The sequence below is a fragment of the Ranitomeya imitator genome, chromosome 1, assembly GCF_032444005.1.
Source record: "Ranitomeya imitator isolate aRanImi1 chromosome 1, aRanImi1.pri, whole genome shotgun sequence".
In the NCBI taxonomy this organism is placed as follows: Eukaryota; Metazoa; Chordata; class Amphibia; order Anura; family Dendrobatidae; genus Ranitomeya; species Ranitomeya imitator.
The window spans coordinates 247,909,400-247,929,057 of NC_091282.1; the positions used below are offsets into that span (position 1 = coordinate 247,909,400).

Consider the following 19,658-nt stretch of genomic DNA (forward strand, 5'->3'; position numbering starts at 1 on the left):
GGGGGGCCATTGCAAAATTTGGTAAACATTGGGGTACTGGATTAAATACCCAACGGTAGTGGCGGAGGTACTGGCAAAAGACTGTCAGTCGTCTGGATATTGTACTTGATATAATATTAAAATGCAAGTTCAGATAGGTGAGAAGGTAGTATGGGAGGGAGAGAAGCATTGTTTTCTTGTCATGAACAATGATAAAAAACTGTACTTTATTCCTTGGGATTTTATAGTATGATTATCTCCATCAACCGTTTTGTAAGTTGTAGAAGTTTGTTCAATAAAAAGGTTTTGATTGAAAAAGGAATGACCTCATTAGCATTTATACTTCATCTTAGAATAAAAAAAGTATTTACAAAGCAAATGTATATCTAGAAACTAGTACTTGTCTAAAGAGGTTACCTGTTCAAAGCGTTACACATTTCAATAGTAACTAGGACAGACAACGCCATGGTCATTGGATATGGAGATTCAAACACTTCGCATGCAACGTTTGCAAATTCTGGGTTGTCATCCTTGCACTGAAGAAAGTGGCTCTAAAATGAGAAATCAGTTTATGTAAGGATAACCATATACTGCAGCACCCTTCACATCATGTAGACTGCCATTTTAATCTTTGAACCATGTGCAGTAATCCTTGAACAGCAAGGTTTCAAATTTCATATAAATAAAATGTGGAGATGTATACCAGTTGGTAAAAAGTAATTCTTGGTCCATCGTCTGCGGCAACAAACCACCAGGCTGCGGCTCCAACTGTAGCAGCACCAACGTAACCTGTTTGACAGATTAAAAAAATAAAATAAAAAATCATCCATGAGATCCAAGCAATTTATTTACATCTTGGGCCACGTTTGAAATTTGACCTATTTTATCACAGTCCCAGCAGCAAAAAACAAAAACAAAAAAACAGAATATTTCAAGCACTTATGGCGTAGCACACAAGATTTGGTTCAAAGCCGTTTAATTCCCAATTGTATCATGGAGACAGAGCAAACTTACATCCAATCGTAAGGTAACGAAAGAATAGCCAGCCACTGATCAGTGGTTCCTTGGGATTACGTGGCGGCTTGTTCATGATGTCCAGATCTGGGGGATTGAAGCCCAATGCAGTGGCAGGGAGGCCATCTGTAACCAGATTTACCCACAGCAGCTGAACTGGAATTAATGCCTCTGGGAATCCAAGAGCAGCAGTCAGGAAAATGCTGAAGAAACAGAAAAACATTTTAATGACACAAATATGAACATAGTAAGAGGTCCTCACTAACAAATAAGGAATTTTGAAGGAAAAAAAAAAAAAAAAAAAAACTTAGCAAAAATTTGTCAACCACCAAAATATCCTTTTACTAAAAGCTGAGTACATACCAAACCACTTCTCCAACATTGGAAGAAATGAGGTATCGGATGAATTGCTTCATGTTGTTGTAAATTGCACGTCCTTCTTCAACAGCAGCTACAATAGTGGAGAAGTTGTCGTCAGCCAGAACCATTTCAGAGGCAGTTTTAGCAACTGCAGTGCCAGATCCCATAGCTATTCCAATTTCAGCTTTTTTAAGAGCAGGGGCATCATTTACACCATCACCAGTCTAAAAGGATAGAATGATTGGTTACTCACACGTTAACGTTATAAAAAAAAAAAAAAAAAAAAAAAATCAGTGTGAATTTAGCACAAAGAAGTTGATTTGGAACTAGATGGAGTTTTGAGTGAAGATAGAGAAATAAGAATTATTCCTAACCATTGCAACAATGTTAATACCATTCTGTGAACTCAAATGAATTAGAGAAAAACCACATTCAATAGAAAAAAATAAATAACTTACCATAGCTGTAATTTCATCAAAAGACTGCAGAAATTCCACAATTTTTGATTTGTGTGAAGGCTCTACACGGGCGAAGCACCGAGCATTCATGCAAGCGTCCCTCTGTGCGGCTGGCGAGAGCTCATCGAACTCGCGGCCAGTGAAAGCCCTCTCGGTAACATCCTCATCTTCACGGAAGATACCAATACGTCGGCAAATGGCTACTGCCGTTCCTTTGTTGTCACCAGTGATCATAATCACACGAATGCCAGCCTGCCTGCACATTTTTACTGATGCTGCCACCTCTGTTCTTGGAGGGTCCAACATTCCAACACAGCCAACAAATGTCAGATTTGTCTGAAGAGGGAGATGCCAAAATATGAAGTTATTTTACCGGAGCCAGAAGATAGGATTTACACGTTTTATATAGGTAGAGCATACATTATACACGGTCAGTGCAACATCTGTAGCCGCATGTGGTGCAGACATTGCATCTAGTCCCCAACAAGCCACGAGTTACGTTAATTAGGTGAAATCAAGGTTACTTTAATACTAAAAGTCTCACCTCATAATTAATAAAAGTGGAAGATTCTTCCAGATTCATCTCCTCTTTCCGTGGAGGGCTGTCGTGTGTCGCCAATGCCAAGCAGCGCAGGGTGTCTCTGCCTGTACCCCACTCTCTGATCACACTCATTATCTTCTGTTTAATCCCTGCAGTCAGAAGTACTTTCCCGTTACCAACACGTATATGGGTACAGCGATCGATCAAGCCTTCAGGAGCGCCCTTAAAAAAAAAAAAGAAGAAAAAGTGTGGATAAAAAAAAGTTAGTAATTATCATTGTAGTAACATTCATACCTGCTACAAAATACTAGTACGTATCTTCAATAATAACCTCCTCTTACATGGGCTTAAATATTAGCAATTTGCTACAATCGCACCTATACATCACTCCCGATCCGGCAAGGCGTTAGATATTACCTTTACAAACATTTTGTTCATGTTGGTACGACTTGGCTTGTTTGGCGTACAGTACACCGACATGGATTTTCGATCTCTTGAAAACTCCAATGTGAATTCCTTCTTCATGAGTTGTTTTATAACCTGCAAAAAGGGAATTGTGAATTACTAGTAGGATTCTGAATCAAATGTACTCCCCTCCTCTAGGAACAGTCGTGCCAGTCACTGTACACCACATTGTGTGAGGCTGCAAAGGGCAGAAGTAGTAGGTAAGACGACAAGCAGTAGTAATGAAGAATTATGGCTTCATCTATGATAAGTATATTGACCGCAATCAGTCATTTAATAGACAGATTTGCTTATAGCAATTTAGTTCACTTCTAGACATCACAACATTTCTGAAACAAGTGACCCTGTTAAGTGTCGTAACAGGTGAGGAATTCATTCATTATTTTTTTAATAAGACACGAACAATTACTGCAACATCTGTCCTCGAGCATAAAACAGAGCAACCTACCGAGTTACAAGCATTAGCACGCTCAATTTTGGACAGTCCTTTAAGATCGGTGTCAAACACATTCATTTTTTCAACCAAGCAGGTAAGAGCAGTCTCCGTAGCTTCTCCAACTTTCTCATAAACTCCTTTAGCCTATATTGCAAGGGAAGAAAAAAAATTACAAAAAGGTGAATATATGGATATAATATTCCATAATTCAGCGTGGCTAGAATTTTTGGGAATAAAGAAAAAGTCTGATATGTTTGCATATTACATGAAACTAACTGTAGCACCAAAAAGGAAAAACTGGAGGAAGTCTTGAATCATTTGCCGTGGTCTGGGCCTCTGATGCTTTTAGTATACCCGTTTGATGCATTCATTGCCCAGTTAGTATATAGTGGAAACATTGGACGCAACCATGCCATTCAATAATTCTCATACTTTCTATGGAATTACACCAGTGTTAAATAGATATCAGTCATACAAACCTCATTAAAGTCCAAGGAGGAATCATTGCAGAGTGCACAAATGGTGGCAAGCTCCACCAGTCCTTCAAACTGGTGACATTTCACAATTTTGTCGTCTTTTAGCCTAAAAGAATACATGGAAAACATAAGACAATGTCTATTGGGAGCACATGGATATAGGCATAGGAGGGGGGAGAATACATTTCCCATCACATTTTAGGCTTCGGATAGGATTGCATGGCAGGATTAGGCTACCTGGTTGCTTGTATTGGGCCATGTTCACACGTTCGGTATTTTACATCAGTATTTGAAAGCCAAAACCAGGAGAGGGTGAAGAATGTAAAAGTGGATGTGTTTCTATTATACTTTTCCTCTAGATTGTTCCACTCATTTTTTTTGGCTTGCAGATACTAAACGTGTGAAGGTGGCCTTAGGGTTTTCTGAGGAAGGTATAAAAGTAGGCAGGGAGACGGCTCAGCAAGTGACAACCATTGGAAAACAGGGTAATCAGAATATTGTATATTACAAACGGTTCGGATTCCCCGTATTACACTCCCTGCATAATTGTATACCTGGCCTGGAAAACCCCATCAAATATATAAATGGGGAACCACTCCACTAATATACTTCTATGAACAACTTAAAGGAGGAACAATATCAATAGTACACATGAACATAAGAAACTTTATAATATATCTTATAAGAGAAATCTGCTTTTCTTGGACTGTTCATTCTCAATTCACGGGAAAAATCTGTATTCAGTGAAGACATTACTGAGATAAGAGGACAATCGGTGCATTTAATGTTCCATTGGGGGGGGGGGGGTAAAAGCAGACAGGCTTTGCTGAAAGTTAGTTTTCCACAGAACTTTATGAGCACCAGCTGTAATCTCTAAGTAATGGGAAAGAGCCTTCACTGAACACAGACTTTCCCCGTGAATTCAGGATTTTGTAAAGGAATGAGCAACATGTTAAGGTAGATTGCAACGTTTCCTGCTTTCAGAAGTACCATTTATTTACGAAAATAGATTTTTAATCACAGTTACCGTACTCTACAAATCTTTAATTTCTAGATATATCATTATTCCCATTTCATTAAGAGGCGGCAAATTCATTAAGTGGCGCGTAGACGGGAGAGACCACGTTTCATTCCCGGCTACTCCACAGCTCTGCCCATTTCGGTGGAGACAATTAAAACTGATGTGAGAATGCAAAAAGTTACTTTTTTTGCACAAACATTTTCCGACTTTTCAAAGCTTTTACAACAATTTTCTGACACAAAAGCTTGGATGAATCGGCCCCAGCAGTCCTCTCAATCTTTGGCTTCAATGGAGACTACTGACCCTTCTTTTTTCACCTCTATAGTAGTGAGGGCTCATAGGAACCATATTCTTGTGATCAGACAGGTATGGCATATGTGGGTATATCAGTACATTGCTTTCACTCTATAATAATGAGGGCTTCCCATTATAGACATCAGCAACAACAAATAAAAGTTGGAATGACACTGAAAAAAGATTCATCTTAGAAAAGGGACAGAGCTAAAGAGAAGAATGACAAGTATTCTGAAAATAGCAGAGGAAGACAAAAATTATGTGGGACTGAAGCCATAAAGTGGAAATGAAAAGAAAGACTTACACTTCTCCCATGGGGGCATAAGTAGAGCCGGTGACCGAAAACTCATTCAGAAAACAATTATCGCCTTCAACTCTATCAACTACAAACATCTGGAAGAAGTTGGGGAAAGAAAATGGGATTAGTACGGGGCATTTTATGGTATACTCATCTACAGTTCTTTAAAGCAAGCCCACGGGGACGACAATCGCAACATAACCAGAAAACGTTTAGAGAAAAGCCACTGAAGACCATACCAGAAAGACATTTACACTGTCCATTCACTATGTGCTTTGAAAGCTCCCAGCACAAGTGTCAAGGTAAAGCATCTGTTGGGTGAGTGGGGCCAAAGACTAAGGGCCCTTCCAGCCTCCATCTAGATGGCAGACACCAGCTTCATTTATTCTAACTTTATTGCTGTATGGAATAGCGGTAGAAACAATCAAAGGGGATGTCCACTACTAAAACAACACATTCTTAACATTTCAGTTTTATGCCGAGATAATATAATAAAGCCTATACTCTCCTCCCGAGCCGGCGCTGTTCCTGTGATGTCAGCACTCGCGGTCCCGGGGCTGTGATGTGGCGACACGTGATGCCCGGCACCCAATCATCGCTGGCGTCATCATCTACGCCTTTGTACAAACTGAACATGAAGAGGAAGTCTAGTCTGTAGCTCATCCCTGGCGTCATCTTCATGTTCGACTAGTCAGAAGGCAGAGACAGCGACGCCAATGTCACAACACCACATCGCAGCTCTGAGTAGGGAGCGTGCGGACACCGCGCAGGAAAGGCGTCAGCACAGGAGGGGTATCAGCTTTATTATTTTATCGGGGCATAACATTTAGTTTAAGGGGTTGTCCTAGTAGTAAACAACCCCTTTAAGTAGTCGTGTACCACTGGTCCAAATAATGTACTAAAAGCATCAGTACCGGTACAGAGAGAAAAACCTTCATGTTAAAAGACATAAAAAAGTAAGATTCTATGAGTCATAAAATTCCAAATGTAAACCATTTCCAACACATTAACTCTGTCAGCAGCGGTGTTTATACCCACAGTATACTCTGCGACCCACAAATAAGTCAGTCATTAGACAGCCTGCTTAAAAGGGGTTATCCGGGATCACTTTACTTTGTGCAATGTGTCTAAGAATTTAGGTAGTTGCCAAGTCTATTGTGCCCAGGGGAGGGGGTCACAGACCACCAGTGCGGCTTCTGGTGACATGTGGATGGAGCAGCTGCTTTTCTACTGCTCTCCTGATGGAATTTCACTGCCAATATCATGCAGATTGATAGCCCCGCTGCATAACTGCGAGGAGCCAGTTGTCAAGCAGCATGACATCGGCAGTTATGTCCAGTCGACATAGCAGGCAGGAAGCAGCAGCGGTCTGATCACTCCGGACCAGCGCTGGGCAAAAGTGACAGCTAGTCAGTCCTTATTAAAATAAAAAAAAAATAAAAAAAAATCACCCAGATAACCCCTTTAACAGGCCAAATACAAAGATATCAATTTTTGTTATTGGTCATCAGTAACAAACCTGGCTCAAGAGTGGAGCTTCATACCAGGCAGATGCCGGCTGTGTGACAGTCGGCATCTGCCTTTAACTGCAGAGACCAGAGCTTGCATGTAACCGCTGTAGTTTAACCATTCACATACTGTGCCAATTTCTGCAATGACTCAATTTAAGTACTGCTGTCACACGCACTGGCTTCCATGTTACTGTGAAGAACCAATGGGTTACCACGGCAGCCAATATTTGTTATATTATACACAGCTTAAGCTCCCACCTTCCTTTTTCCCCTTTCTTCAAATATAAACAAATTAAAAATACCTGGCACTGTGGGGACCGAGAGTTCTCAAAGTTCTCTTTAACAGCAAAATATACAATTATTTAAACCGCATGCTAAATGCCAAAGAACGCCCCCTCTCCCCAAAAAGAAGGATTTCCAGAAATGACTTTCCAGTTATCGCATCTCCCTGGGAAAACACACACACACACACACACACACACACACACACACACACTATGGGGCAGCAGAAAAGATAAAAATAAAATTCCCTTGTCATTAAAGAGTTGCTTTGATGCCAAAAACAGTGCCATCCATGTCCACAGGCCATCTTTGGTATTGCACCTTCAGCCTCATTCGCTGGAATAGAGATGGACAGAAGTAGTGTTTCTGGGTAACGAAGTAGTCTAGTCCTTGACAACCCCATTACATGCCGTCTCCATAGTAAGCCATCTACACTGCTCCTATCATTGTGTACCCAGCAATATTCACTTGCTTCTTCCTGACTTTGTAAAAACTTCAAAGTGCTGGGATGAGTAATTGTTCTACATGGCAGACTGTACTTATACACAGGACCTTAAGAAAACAGACGGCATAATGAAGGCCGCATGCATGACTTTCCTGTCCGGTGACTTTTTGGTAAGAGGCTACGCACTCTCTGCACATAGCAATTAATCTCAGAGCTTGGCTGCATTTGCCCGGGTACAAAGGAGCTCTATGATGAATAGTTGGCAGAGGGTAAATGCAGGAAAGCATCCTGCGCAGGGCTGTAGGAATATACAAGGAGACATTACTAGCAATAAACGCTCGCTGCACCCATTCATAGATCAGAGCCACCCCATACAAAAATCAGGCTGCATTCGCTACCCCCTTTAACGGTAATATATTGTAAACTCTTGGGAAGGAAAAAAAAAAGCCTTGCCCTGACTACAGCAGTTATGCAAAAAGACTGCAAGTGGTCTCCTCCTGAATACTGATCAGCGCCCGCTCCCTGGCGAGCTTACAGATCTACATAGCAAGATTAGGTCAAGACAGTCGGCCAGTCCGATCCGGAGAGGAATTCTAGAAAAGCCTAATGAGTTCTTCATTGTAAGATTTACAATGCGGCACTGCCACATGAAAGCAACGCATTACATGGACTGATTTCTATTTTTGCTGCTTGCTCCATTATCCATCAGTTTACCCCTGCAGCTCACAGAAAAATCGGATTTTAGGTTTCTTTTTAAAATTCTGACAAAGACTCCACTCATTTCTAGTTAGAATGCGGCAAGAGATGGAAGGAGAAATTGCCCATTCATCCGTGACTCACTTAACAAGGCAATGCACCACAGGCACAAGTGACGAGCAGAATGATGAGGCGGAATCGGCTGCACGAAGAGCGCTGCACCTCGCTCACATTCAAGGTGACACTGACAGCAGACAACACGCTACTGTCACCAAGCCATCAAAAGCCTAAAGAAAAGGTCTACCAACACACAAGACAACTGCAAATATGTCACAAGACATTATCCCCTATACACAGGGTAAATCAATGTCTGATTTCAGGGGCTGGGTAATGGCTAATTACTAGAGCAGGAACCTCAAATCTCACCCCTCATCACTGCATGACCATAGTGAGGAGGAGTGAGTGGATCAGTAGTTGGACAACATCCTGCATGCTATATAATGAAACAGCTGATCAGCCCTAGAGACAATAGTGCAGCAGGCTCCAACCAAACCACAAGGATCTCACTCAAACTTCCATCTACAACATTAAAAGTTTCTTAAGTTTGGAAGTTATCCACAAATCCATGGGACAGGGGATAGCTTCCCAATCACTGGGGTCCGATTGCTGGGACCCCCACTGATCCAAAGAACTGGGGCTATGGAGAGTCCACTGTGAATGGAATGGTGGTCGATCACATGCACTGCTGCTCCATTCATTCTTAATGGGTCTGGCAGAGATAATCAATGTGCTAGGCTTGTCTTTGGCATTCCCATAATCAGCCTCTGCTCCATTCTCACACACACACGCCGAGAGACACTTAAGGGTGTGAGATGTGTAACCACCAGTGATCAGAAATGAACCATGCAATGGACAGGGGATAACTAAGTAGACCACTTCCAGCGATACTACAGGAATGAATGGAGTGGCTCTACTCCAATGGGGCTTTGCAGAGCACCGTTTCTCAGTAACAGTGGAGTACCATCGCGGTACCCCCAATGATTCGGAAATTATCCCGTCCCATTAATAAGGGATACCGTCCAAACCTGAGAATACCCCCTACCCCTGTGATTTCGCCACTGTAAGAGACCAGGACCTTCCATTTTAAATCAGTAAGGGCTTCTGCCAACCAAACAATATTTCTCTTAAAACCATGCCCAACTGACATAAGAAACTAATGGGGCAATAAATGTGGTATGCAAATCAAACTGCATATGACTTTTCTATTTCTTAAGAAGTAAAATGATGCGATTTCTTACCCTACAGACCGACATCTGGTTAGTGGTTAGAGTACCGGTCTTGTCAGAGCAGATAACCGATGTACAGCCCAGTGTTTCAACGGATGGCAAGCTCCTGACAATCGCATTTTTCTTTGCCATTCTTCTAGTTCCCAAAGCCAAACAAGTGGTGATCACAGCAGGCAAACCCTCGGGAATAGCAGCAACAGCCAGGGCAACAGCAATTTTGAAATAGTAAATAGCTCCTCTTATCCAAGAGCCTCCGTGGACAGGATCATTAAAGTGTCCAATATTAATGATCCACACAGCAATGCAAATTAAGGAGATCACTTTAGAAAGCTGCTCCCCAAACTCATCCAGCTTCTGCTGCAGAGGAGTCCGCTCTTGTTCTGTAGCCACCATTTCATCACGAATCTTGCCAATTTCAGTGTTGACGCCAGTGGCTACAACTACACCAATGGCTTTCCCCGCAGCAATATTTGTACCCTGATAAAGAAAAAAACAATTTTGAAAATCATTCCACACTAATCCATGGCGTAAGAATGTGTGCAAAAAAACTGTAAAGCGCTGTGGAATATGTTGGCGCTATATAAAAATAAAGATTAATATTATAAGGGTACGTGTCCACGTGCCAGATTACATCTGTATTAGCTGCGGATTGAACGCTGTGTACAACCGCAGCGTCCAGATGTTACAGAATAGTGGAGGGGATTTTAAGAAATCCCGTCTCCACTATGCGTGCGAACACGCACCCGGCGGTCCTGTGTTTCCAGACATGCGGCTTGTCTTTTTAGAACGCAGCATATCTGCTTACCTTGAGGCAACGCTCCGTCGCCACAAGGTAAATCACAGGGCCCTATTTATGGGGTGCAGAGATTCCGGATGTGCGCAATGAACACATCTGGAAATCACCACATGTATAGAAGGGGGTGGCGCTCTGGGTGGAGCGTGTTATCCGCTCCGTCCACAGTGCCATCATTACGGACCGTGGACATGCACCCTTGTTATTGAGCTCACCCTACTGCACCAACTTACAGAAAACAGCATGTTCTTCTTATCTTGATTTACAGCTCGAGGATCAGGGACTGGGTCCGTGTGCTTTATTACAGAGACAGACTCCCCTGGAGAGAGGGGGAAAAAAAAAGCCATTTATAATTCACATCATATACAATTGGTCGTTAGACATTATACATCTTGACACAATCCAGCAAATTTTTCTTCCAATGGTTTAAATTATATTAAATGCTCCAAACAATACAAGTGCACCATTTGGCGTTACTATGCAGAGTCGTCAGTGTTTTCACCATCATATAAAGTTAGCTCAGATGGGGGGGAAATGATCCAGAAGAACTACAATAAAAGCAAATGCCTGAGCCACAGTGACCTCATCACCATGCCAAGAATTTGCACCTCTATCAAGTTATTTTATGCGATAATAAAACTTCAGGGACTTTTTATATTAATTCCTGTTCATTATGGTGCATACAAGTGTGTTGTATTATACGTACCTGTAAGGATTGACTGGTCTACTCTCAATGTGGTGGATTTTATTGAAGTTAGCCGTATGTCTGCTGGGACTTTATCTCCAACTAGAAAACAAAATAAAAACAATAAATATAAGCCATGTGCTACAGAGGTTGTTCGGGACTTTAACATTGAAGACCTACACTCAGCACCCTCACCAGTCAGCTGTTCCCAAGTGTTGGCTGGAACTGCTCAGCCATGGAGACGCACCCCACAGAACTGTCAAAAGTGGCCGCCACCAGGTATCGCACATCCACCCCGTATTGATTTGAATAGGAGGCAAATGTGCTGTACCCAGCTGCTATACAGTCAAGGCAGCTGTGATGTGCCTCTCCGGGCATCGCAAACACCAAAAACTGATCGGCGGGGGTGCCGGATGTCCCAACCCCACAGCTCAGACAGTGATGACCTATACCAGAGGGAGGCATTAGTATTAACATCCCAGACAACCCCTTTAATATTACATTATGTAACGGATTCCTTTAAAAATACAGGTTGAGAAGCAAAACGAATGTGATACAATAGTGGCCCCTATACTAATGCAAAAACAACCATATAAAACTGCAAAAACGTTACTAACAGGTAGTTGTAGCGCCTGCAGCCGATGTGCACAGACAATGCTGGAGCGCGGCCTCCGCTTACAAATTTACTGATGCAGATGGGATGAATAGGGCTGAGGCATAAAAGATTTCCTAGGAATGACTACAGGAGGCCTTAAAAAGCTACTCTCAATTCCTAGTATACCAAGATGCATATAAAGGTAGAAAAAGTGTCAATAAGATGAGACAGAATTTATAGTTATCCCCATTGAGGCTGCGGTCTGATAAATGGAGCAAAAGCGTTATCACCGATGTTACACAGAACTTTTAATGCCATGGTTAGCGCCTCAATCATCGTCTGCAAGGTATATACAGAGAGGCTGGCATGGTGAATTGTACTCCTCGGTGCCACAGGGAGCGGCATGTGCGAGTAGTCCCTGGTGGGTGTCCTTATGCAATTACAAGTAATAGTTTGTTTTGCGTTTTTATAACACCTGCAGGAAACCTTAGCAAGTTCAATAAAACACCTAAGAGGCGCCTATAAAATAATGGATCTGTCATATAAATAGTCAGCAAGAAAACAAATGTGAGCGGCTGCGTATAGCCATTATACGTAATCCGTCATGCCCCGCACCAGCTTACAGTGATGCCAAAGGGTTAGAGAGGTCTTCTGCTAGTTACACGTGTGCCAGACTACACACACAACACTAAGGGTTGAATCCGAAAACAGCAGCGTATAATGGGAACAGGACACGGGACCACCCTAAATCTATCGCAGTCAGTCACTTTCACCGCTGTCACAGAAGGCAAACTGTCATTGGCATACGGCCTAGAATTCCATCTCAAGATATGCATCCCTGTGTGAAATGCTGCAAGTCCCTACATGGACATCTCTCTACAAATTCTATGGCAAAGTCCATACAATACTAAATAGAAAAGGTATTAGTAACGTGCTCCACATACACCAGCTACTTAACGTGAGTGCTGTAGGCCTGCAATAAATTGTCCCGACGTCTGGTCGTTAAAAGCAATCTGACATTAACAGATGCATAAAGCAAGTAACATGCAGGGCTCAGCGGCACACCGCGAATCCATCAGTGGAAAACGTACACTGCGAGCCAGCTATTCCAGCTAAAGGGTTAAACTTCCCTATAGAAATAAAGCTTACGAACGGGATGTATTAATCACCACAAGACTGGCTTCTAGCATGTCACTGCTAACGGATCACAAATCAAATCTCACCAGCAACTTCCACTATGTCCCCGGGGACAATATCCCTGGCTTTAATCCTCTGGACGCTCTTTCGGTCTTGTCGGTAAACTTTGCCCATTTCAGGTTCATACTCTTTGAGCGCCTCAATGGCATTTTCAGCATTTCTTTCCTGTTAAGGGAAGACAGTAATATGATTGCAGCAAAGAATGGGAATCCACTAGTGATGAGCGAACGTGCCTGAATAAGGTGTTATCTGAGCATGCTCGGGTGCTAACCGAGTTAACTTCAGTGTGCTCAAAAAATATGTTTGAGTTCAAAACGCCTGCTCGACAGCTGCAACACATGCAGGAATTGCCTAACAGGCTGCCAATCTATAAGTGTGCTGCGGCTGCCAAACAGAAGCGAGACATGAATACGCACGGACGCGAACAGATTTTCTGCGAACACCAAAATCACTCTTACCACCCGAGCATGCTAACACCTTATCCGAGCCCGTTCGCTCATCACTAGAATCAACATTTTAAAGTGAAATGAATAGGACGCATGCACACGTTGCAGATGTAAATACATTGCATAATAAATCCGCAGGGCAAATTGACCAGCACTGCAAGTACGAAACTGGTGGCATGTCAATTTATGCTGCAGATTTCCACAACCAGATCCACACAGTTCTCAGCCGACACCAATAGCCCATATTCATGTACACTAGGAAGCAAAGAAGAAACATTACACTGCATAAAGAAAGGAAGACTAGAGATCAGGAAAAACATTAAGTCAAAAAGGACAGTAAGGGACCTTTACTTTGCTGCCTACATCTAAAAACGTGACCCGACCTTTGAATTCGGTGCAACTCTAAAGCCCTTTATTTTGCTTGGTTATAAGGGCCAATTACATTGTTATCTAACACTGTTAAGCTACTATCTGCCAAATGTTCAGAATTTTCCAACGTGTATGGGCACCTGAAGAACGGTTGTCCAACTTTGTGGACAATTTTATTTTATTTTTTAAAACTTATTTGCAAGTTTCTTTTCAGGCAATAGACAAAAGCAACATTTAACGTACAAAAGTGGAGAGAGAAAAAAAAAAATATTGCAACAAAAGTCAGGGAGGATAGACCTACTACACAAAGCAGGACAGCATAAGGGAGCATCATCGCTACATTATGGTATGATGGAAGGTAAGAAAAAGAAGTCAGATTATGAATAATTAACTCTACGGCCGTTCACAACTCATGTGGTTTTCTTTCAAAAAGGAAGTCCTTCAATTAAAAATCTATACAAATGGCAATTCCTTGTTTGTAAGCACACTCCAACCTTCACTAAGAGATGCTCAGACACAGACTGTCTGCCTCCCTTCAATGGATGAAAGAGGACAAGCTTAAAGGGTTATTCCCACTTAAGTAATGGCAAATCTCTGGGATATGTCCCGATTTTATGATCAAGGGGTGAGGGGGGGGGGGGGGGGGGGGTGCTGGAGTCCCACCAATCCATAGGAGGTTCTTCCGATAACTGCGCTCTTGGCCACTGGCTGTGCGAGAATAGTGATGGGGACTCAGCAATGTATCAGCATTGTTACCCATACATTCTCAGATCAGTCGGAGGTTCCACCAAAAAAGTGACAGCTTATCCCAGCCATTTGCCACCATTATAACTAGATACCCTGAGGAAAGTCTCAGCACTAACTAATACTCTATCAGTAGGTTATGGTGAATATGCCATTAAAAATGTATTATGGGAGAGTTTTATAACTGCCCGTACTTCAATGTCTGAACACAGGCAATCCCAAAAAGAAGAGCCAGGTGGGATAATACTTTTTATGCTACATTGTAGTTCTGCCCTATTCACTTAAATGGGGGATAAGATGTGATACCAGACAAACCCCATAGATAATCGGTCACAGCTTCTGGGAAGAAAAACAAGAAAAAAATCCTTTATGTAATTCCACATAGTACACAAAAAAATATATATTGTACACGACATCAGGGGACACACATGTTGGCAGATTGCAAAACTAAAACTTGTGCAACAGGAAATTGCGGCCCATGCCCAAAACCAACAGTACAGTTTTCCTGGATGATTACTTAAGACAAATCTTTATTTAGAGGTACAGCTCACACTTCTCATGACAGGGGCAGAACACCAACACTGGAGGAAGGATCATTTTGTTATTTCGCAGCTGTCTGAGATAGGACCAGGAGACACAGGGTGACTGATGTCCGTGCCATACCGCAGATATTTACTTACCTGCCACACACCCACAATGGCATTTGCTACTAATATGAGTAAAATTACAAAAGGCTCTACAAAGGCTGTGATTGTTTCTTCACCTTCCTCGAACCATGCCAATACCTGAAATAAAGAAGGAAATTATCAAAAACAATTGCAAGACCTGCGTGCCCTCATGTGGAATCTGCTGGCATTTCCCACATTACCATGCACTCACAATAGACACTTGAGTGGTGCCCGCTCTGACTACTGCATGAGACCTTCAGCACAACTAATCTCCAAGACAAACGTGGGAGGAAATACGGTAGTTATCGGGCCAGGGCTTGTCAATAAATGATTAATGTTTCCCTGCAATCTGTCTGCCCTTCTGTTAGAGACAGCTGCATAGGGCTCCAAATTCCCAAAGTGAAGTGTCCCAAATATTAGGAGTCCTAACAAACTAGGAATGTGAGCGTTCTGTTTAGCCAAGATCATAACAAGAAGCCACACAAGTATATACTAACTGTGCTTACCACAATGCAATGGCCAGCCACCTAGGGCCAGGGTGAGGGTGAGTGTGTCCCCCATTATACAAGCACATGCAAGAACTAGCATTAATACATTACAAACCATCCTAGAGAGGAAAACAAGGTTTAAGGTCAATACATAACAAGGATATAATAAACATATCACATACGACTCTTCCTCCAATTAGGTTTCCCATGTCCAAAAACCTAAAGTTCCCACCGCTCAGCGAGTCCGCTAAAGAGTCCCAAAGGGGAAAAATAAACATTGGAAACAGTATTCCCCACTGGTACTGCTCCAGGACAATAAGCCATGGAAAAAGGAGCACCCACCGGCCAGGATAAGACAGGGACAGCTTTATGTCTCACAAAACAATGCCTCAGGTATTGCAGTCCAGCCCTACTCACTTACATGGGCAATGACTTGTAATAGATTTTTTACTTTTTTTTTTTTCCTTTAGAGAAAAGTTACTACTGGGAAGATATTTCACAAAGGAAAAATCTTTAAATAAAATATAACCTTTATTAATTATGTACTAAAAAGGACCCTTTAAAATAAGGGAAATGAAAAAGGTACAGACAGTGCACGTTTAAGGCTATGTGCACACGTAGAATGGTCCACTGCGGATTTTTCTGCAGCGGATTTGATAAATCTGCAGGGCAAAAAAAAATTCACGTTTTTCCTGCGGATTTACCGCGGTTTTTGTGCGGATTCCACTGCGGTTTTACATCTGCGGTTTTCAATTGGAGCAGGTGTAAAACCGCTGCGGATTCTGCACAAAGAACTGACATGCTGCGGAATGTAAACCGCAGCGTTTCCGGGCGTTTTTTCCCGCAGCGTGGGCACTGCGGATTGCGTTTCCCATAAGTTTACACTGAACTGTAAACACATAGAAAGCTGCTGCGGACCCACAGCAAAATCTGCAGCGTGTGCACATAGCCTACAAGGTTAACAAAAATTATAGTGTCAGAAAGGTGCTCTGTCCCTACTGACCACAACTGATAAGCACCATCCTGGCTGCGGAGGTTGGTGCCCTAGAAAAGGAATCGAGAAATCCCATTGAATAACATTGTACTGTACATCACAGTGCGAATCTGCAGCGTTTCTGCGCGGAAAAATCCACTGCGGATTCGCAGCAAATCCGCATCGTGTGCACATAGCCTTAGAGCTGCCATCACGTTCCCATCTACTCCCAGCGAGATGCTGCTGGATCCCCTCAGTACTACAGATGCAAGAAAAGCGGAAGGAATCCTACCGAAATCTCCATGTCCTTCAGTCCACAACCACACAAGGCGAACATTTACTGGACTCCTATGAATATAGACATAATACTACTTCTCCACTGGGGTCATACATCATTTTTACAGACAACTGGGATTATGAAGAAGCACAAGTCCACATTAAACAGATGCTACTTTACCCCTTCTATGCCCATACCTAGAGAAAGAACACGATGCTGCTTGTGGCCAAGAGCTGGGTTTTAGATGCCAAAGGAGGTAATGTTTTATTATATGCAATAATCTAGGATATGCATTACAGTATACACCTGAATGTAGACACAGCGTCATTAACTCAAGACTATTTCCTTTCATGAAAGTATAAGTTACAGCCGAGCCTCATTGTAACATGCAACTGGGCAGTTAAAACTAGCCTCCGCACTTACAAAGCCACCCCTGCAACGGCCAGCAGCTTTCTAGCCTTGGTATTTCTCCTTAAGGGCTGCACAGTATATTATATTCTATCCCGACTACTATGTATAGCGGAAGCAGAGCCAGACAGTGACTATACAGCCGAGACAAACCATATCCTACATTCCAACGATCCATGAAATATGGAACAAACGAACAACTGTTCAAACTCCGATTAGAGCAATTGTGCAAGTCGTTAAGCCAAGTGCTTGAATAAAAACTTTTCCAATGCAGGTGCCAACTATCATGCCATGGCAGTATCATTATTAATGGCTTACATTATAAGGCACAGTAGAGGCCTCTGCCCAGTGTGCCCGGGCTGCTCTGACTACAATACTGATCGCTCTGTCAGTGCAGCCTGCAGATCGTTATGTGGAGGTGAAATGCAAGTATTGATGATTGCAGCACAGTAACTATACCCCGGATACCAAAACTCCCTCGATAAAGAGGTTTCCAGTGAATATTTTATACCTGACCTATTAAGCTGGCCATGCACAATGATAGCTGACCACCAAGCACGCATTCGGCATTCAGTCATCACTCCCGACTTCCCAATTATGATCACCATGGCTAACCAGACAATGTCTATGAAGAGTCAGGAGGCCCCCACATGCATTAGTCTGTCGGCTCATCACAGATATTGGAGAGTTTGGATAGCTTTAGTCTATATGGCTAAATGTACTGAACTGAGCAGAACAGCTCCGCTCAATGTGCAACAGCCCGGCCAATGGCTTTATTGACCAATTCTCCACCTGGCTTCTTCACTTTCTCTCTGCTGACATTCCCACCATCATCATGGGTGACTTCAACATTCCCACTGATACCTTCAGTCAACAGCCTCCAAACTTCTGTCCCTTACATCATCTTTTCGACTTACTCAGTGGTCCTCCGCAGCCACCCACACAGATGGACATACACTAGACCTGGTCTTCACCCATCTCTGCTCCCTATCTAACTTCACCACCTCCCCTCTCCCTCTATCCAACCACCATCTGCTCACTTTCTCATCCCTGTCCTCCTCACCGCTCACCCATGTCCAGCAACATACACCCCCCCGCTGAAACCTTGCACACCTAGACACCCACACACTTTCTGACTATCCTACCACTAGCATCCATATCCTCACTCCATGACAGACAGTGCCACTGCTTTCTACAATGCCACTCTCTCATCAGATATTGACACGGTTGCCCCTCTCGTTCATGGCAGAGTGCGAAGTATCAATAGACAACCCTGGCACAATAACCACTAAACAGCTCCGGCGACTGTCCAGGGTTGCAGAGCGGTATAAGAAGAAAACACATTCGCAAGATGACTTCACTGCATTCAAACAGGCAACACTCGCTTTTAAATCTGCTCTCACCTCTGCTAAACAGGCCTACTTCACAACCCTCGTATCTTCCCTATCCTACAACCCCAAACAGTTATTCAAAACTTTTAACTGACCTCCTCTGCCCCCCACTGCCCCCTCCAACCTCCCTCATCTCTGATGAGGACTTTGCCACACACTTTAAAAATAAGATCGAACCTGTCTAAAAGGGAAGGAGGGGGGCGGGATGGGTAAGGGAGGGTTAAGAGTGGGAAAAATGGAAATGTACCGTATATACTCGAATATAAGCCGAGATTTTCAGCCCAAATTTTTGGGCTGAAAGTGCCCCTCTCGGCTTATACTCGAGTCACGGTGGGCGGCAGGGTCGGCGGGTGAGGGCGCTGAGGCATACTTACCTAGTCCCAGCGATCCTGACGCTCCCCCTGCCGTCCCACGGTCTTCGGTGCTGCAGTTCTTCCTCTATCAGCGGACACGTGGGACCGCTCATTAGAGAAATGAATAAGCGGCTCCACCTCCCATAGGGGTGGAGCCGCCTATTCATTTCTCTAATCAGCGGTAACGGTGACCGCTGATAGAGGAAGAAGCTGCGGCACCGAAGACAGCTGTCCGGGAGAAGGAGCCGGACGCCAGGACCAGGTAAGTAACGCATATTCACCTGTCCACGTTCCAGCCGCCGGGCGCCGCTCCATCTTCCCGGCGTCTCTGCGCTCTGACTGTTCAGGTCAGAGGGCGCGATGACGCATATAGTGTGCGCGGCGCCCTCTGCCTGATCAGTCAGAGCAGAGAGACGCCGGGACCGGACGCCGGAACGAGACGCCGGGAGCTGCAAGCAAGAGAGGTGAGTGTGTTTTTTTTTTTTTTACTGCAGCAGCGACAATGGCAGAGCTTTCTATGGGGCAATATGAACGGTGCAAGAGCACTATATGGTGCAGAGCTTTCTATGGGGCAATATGAACGGTGCAAGAGCACTATATGGGGCAGAGCTACAGGGCAATAATGAACGGTGCAGAGCATATATGGGGCAGAGCTATAGGGCAATAATGAACGGTGCAGAGCATATATGGGGCAGAGCTATAGGGCAAT

General features: G+C 43.4%; 1 protein-coding gene across 3 annotated transcripts in view; it reads right to left on the bottom strand.

The window, feature by feature from the left end:
* The window catches only part of ATP2A2 (ATPase sarcoplasmic/endoplasmic reticulum Ca2+ transporting 2), a 41,526-nt gene that overhangs the window by 13,008 nt on the left and 8,860 nt on the right, over nt 1–19,658 (bottom strand). For all 3 annotated transcript variants that reach the window (XR_011318586.1, XM_069755275.1, XM_069755263.1), the window contains exons 4-18: nt 15,072–15,176; nt 12,859–12,997; nt 11,062–11,142; nt 10,589–10,674; nt 9,575–10,039; nt 5,349–5,437; nt 3,733–3,835; nt 3,266–3,397; nt 2,770–2,892; nt 2,356–2,574; nt 1,812–2,147; nt 1,357–1,577; nt 994–1,196; nt 683–768; nt 397–530 (exon numbers count right to left, since the gene is read on the bottom strand). Coding sequence is in view for 2 of the 3 variants with exons in the window: in XM_069755275.1 (XP_069611376.1) it covers nt 397–530; nt 683–768; nt 994–1,196; nt 1,357–1,577; nt 1,812–2,147; nt 2,356–2,574; nt 2,770–2,892; nt 3,266–3,397; nt 3,733–3,835; nt 5,349–5,437; nt 9,575–10,039; nt 10,589–10,674; nt 11,062–11,142; nt 12,859–12,997; nt 15,072–15,176 (2,522 nt within the window). In the remaining variant the exon portion in view is untranslated. The remainder of the gene's footprint in view (nt 1–396; nt 531–682; nt 769–993; nt 1,197–1,356; nt 1,578–1,811; nt 2,148–2,355; nt 2,575–2,769; nt 2,893–3,265; nt 3,398–3,732; nt 3,836–5,348; nt 5,438–9,574; nt 10,040–10,588; nt 10,675–11,061; nt 11,143–12,858; nt 12,998–15,071; nt 15,177–19,658) is intronic.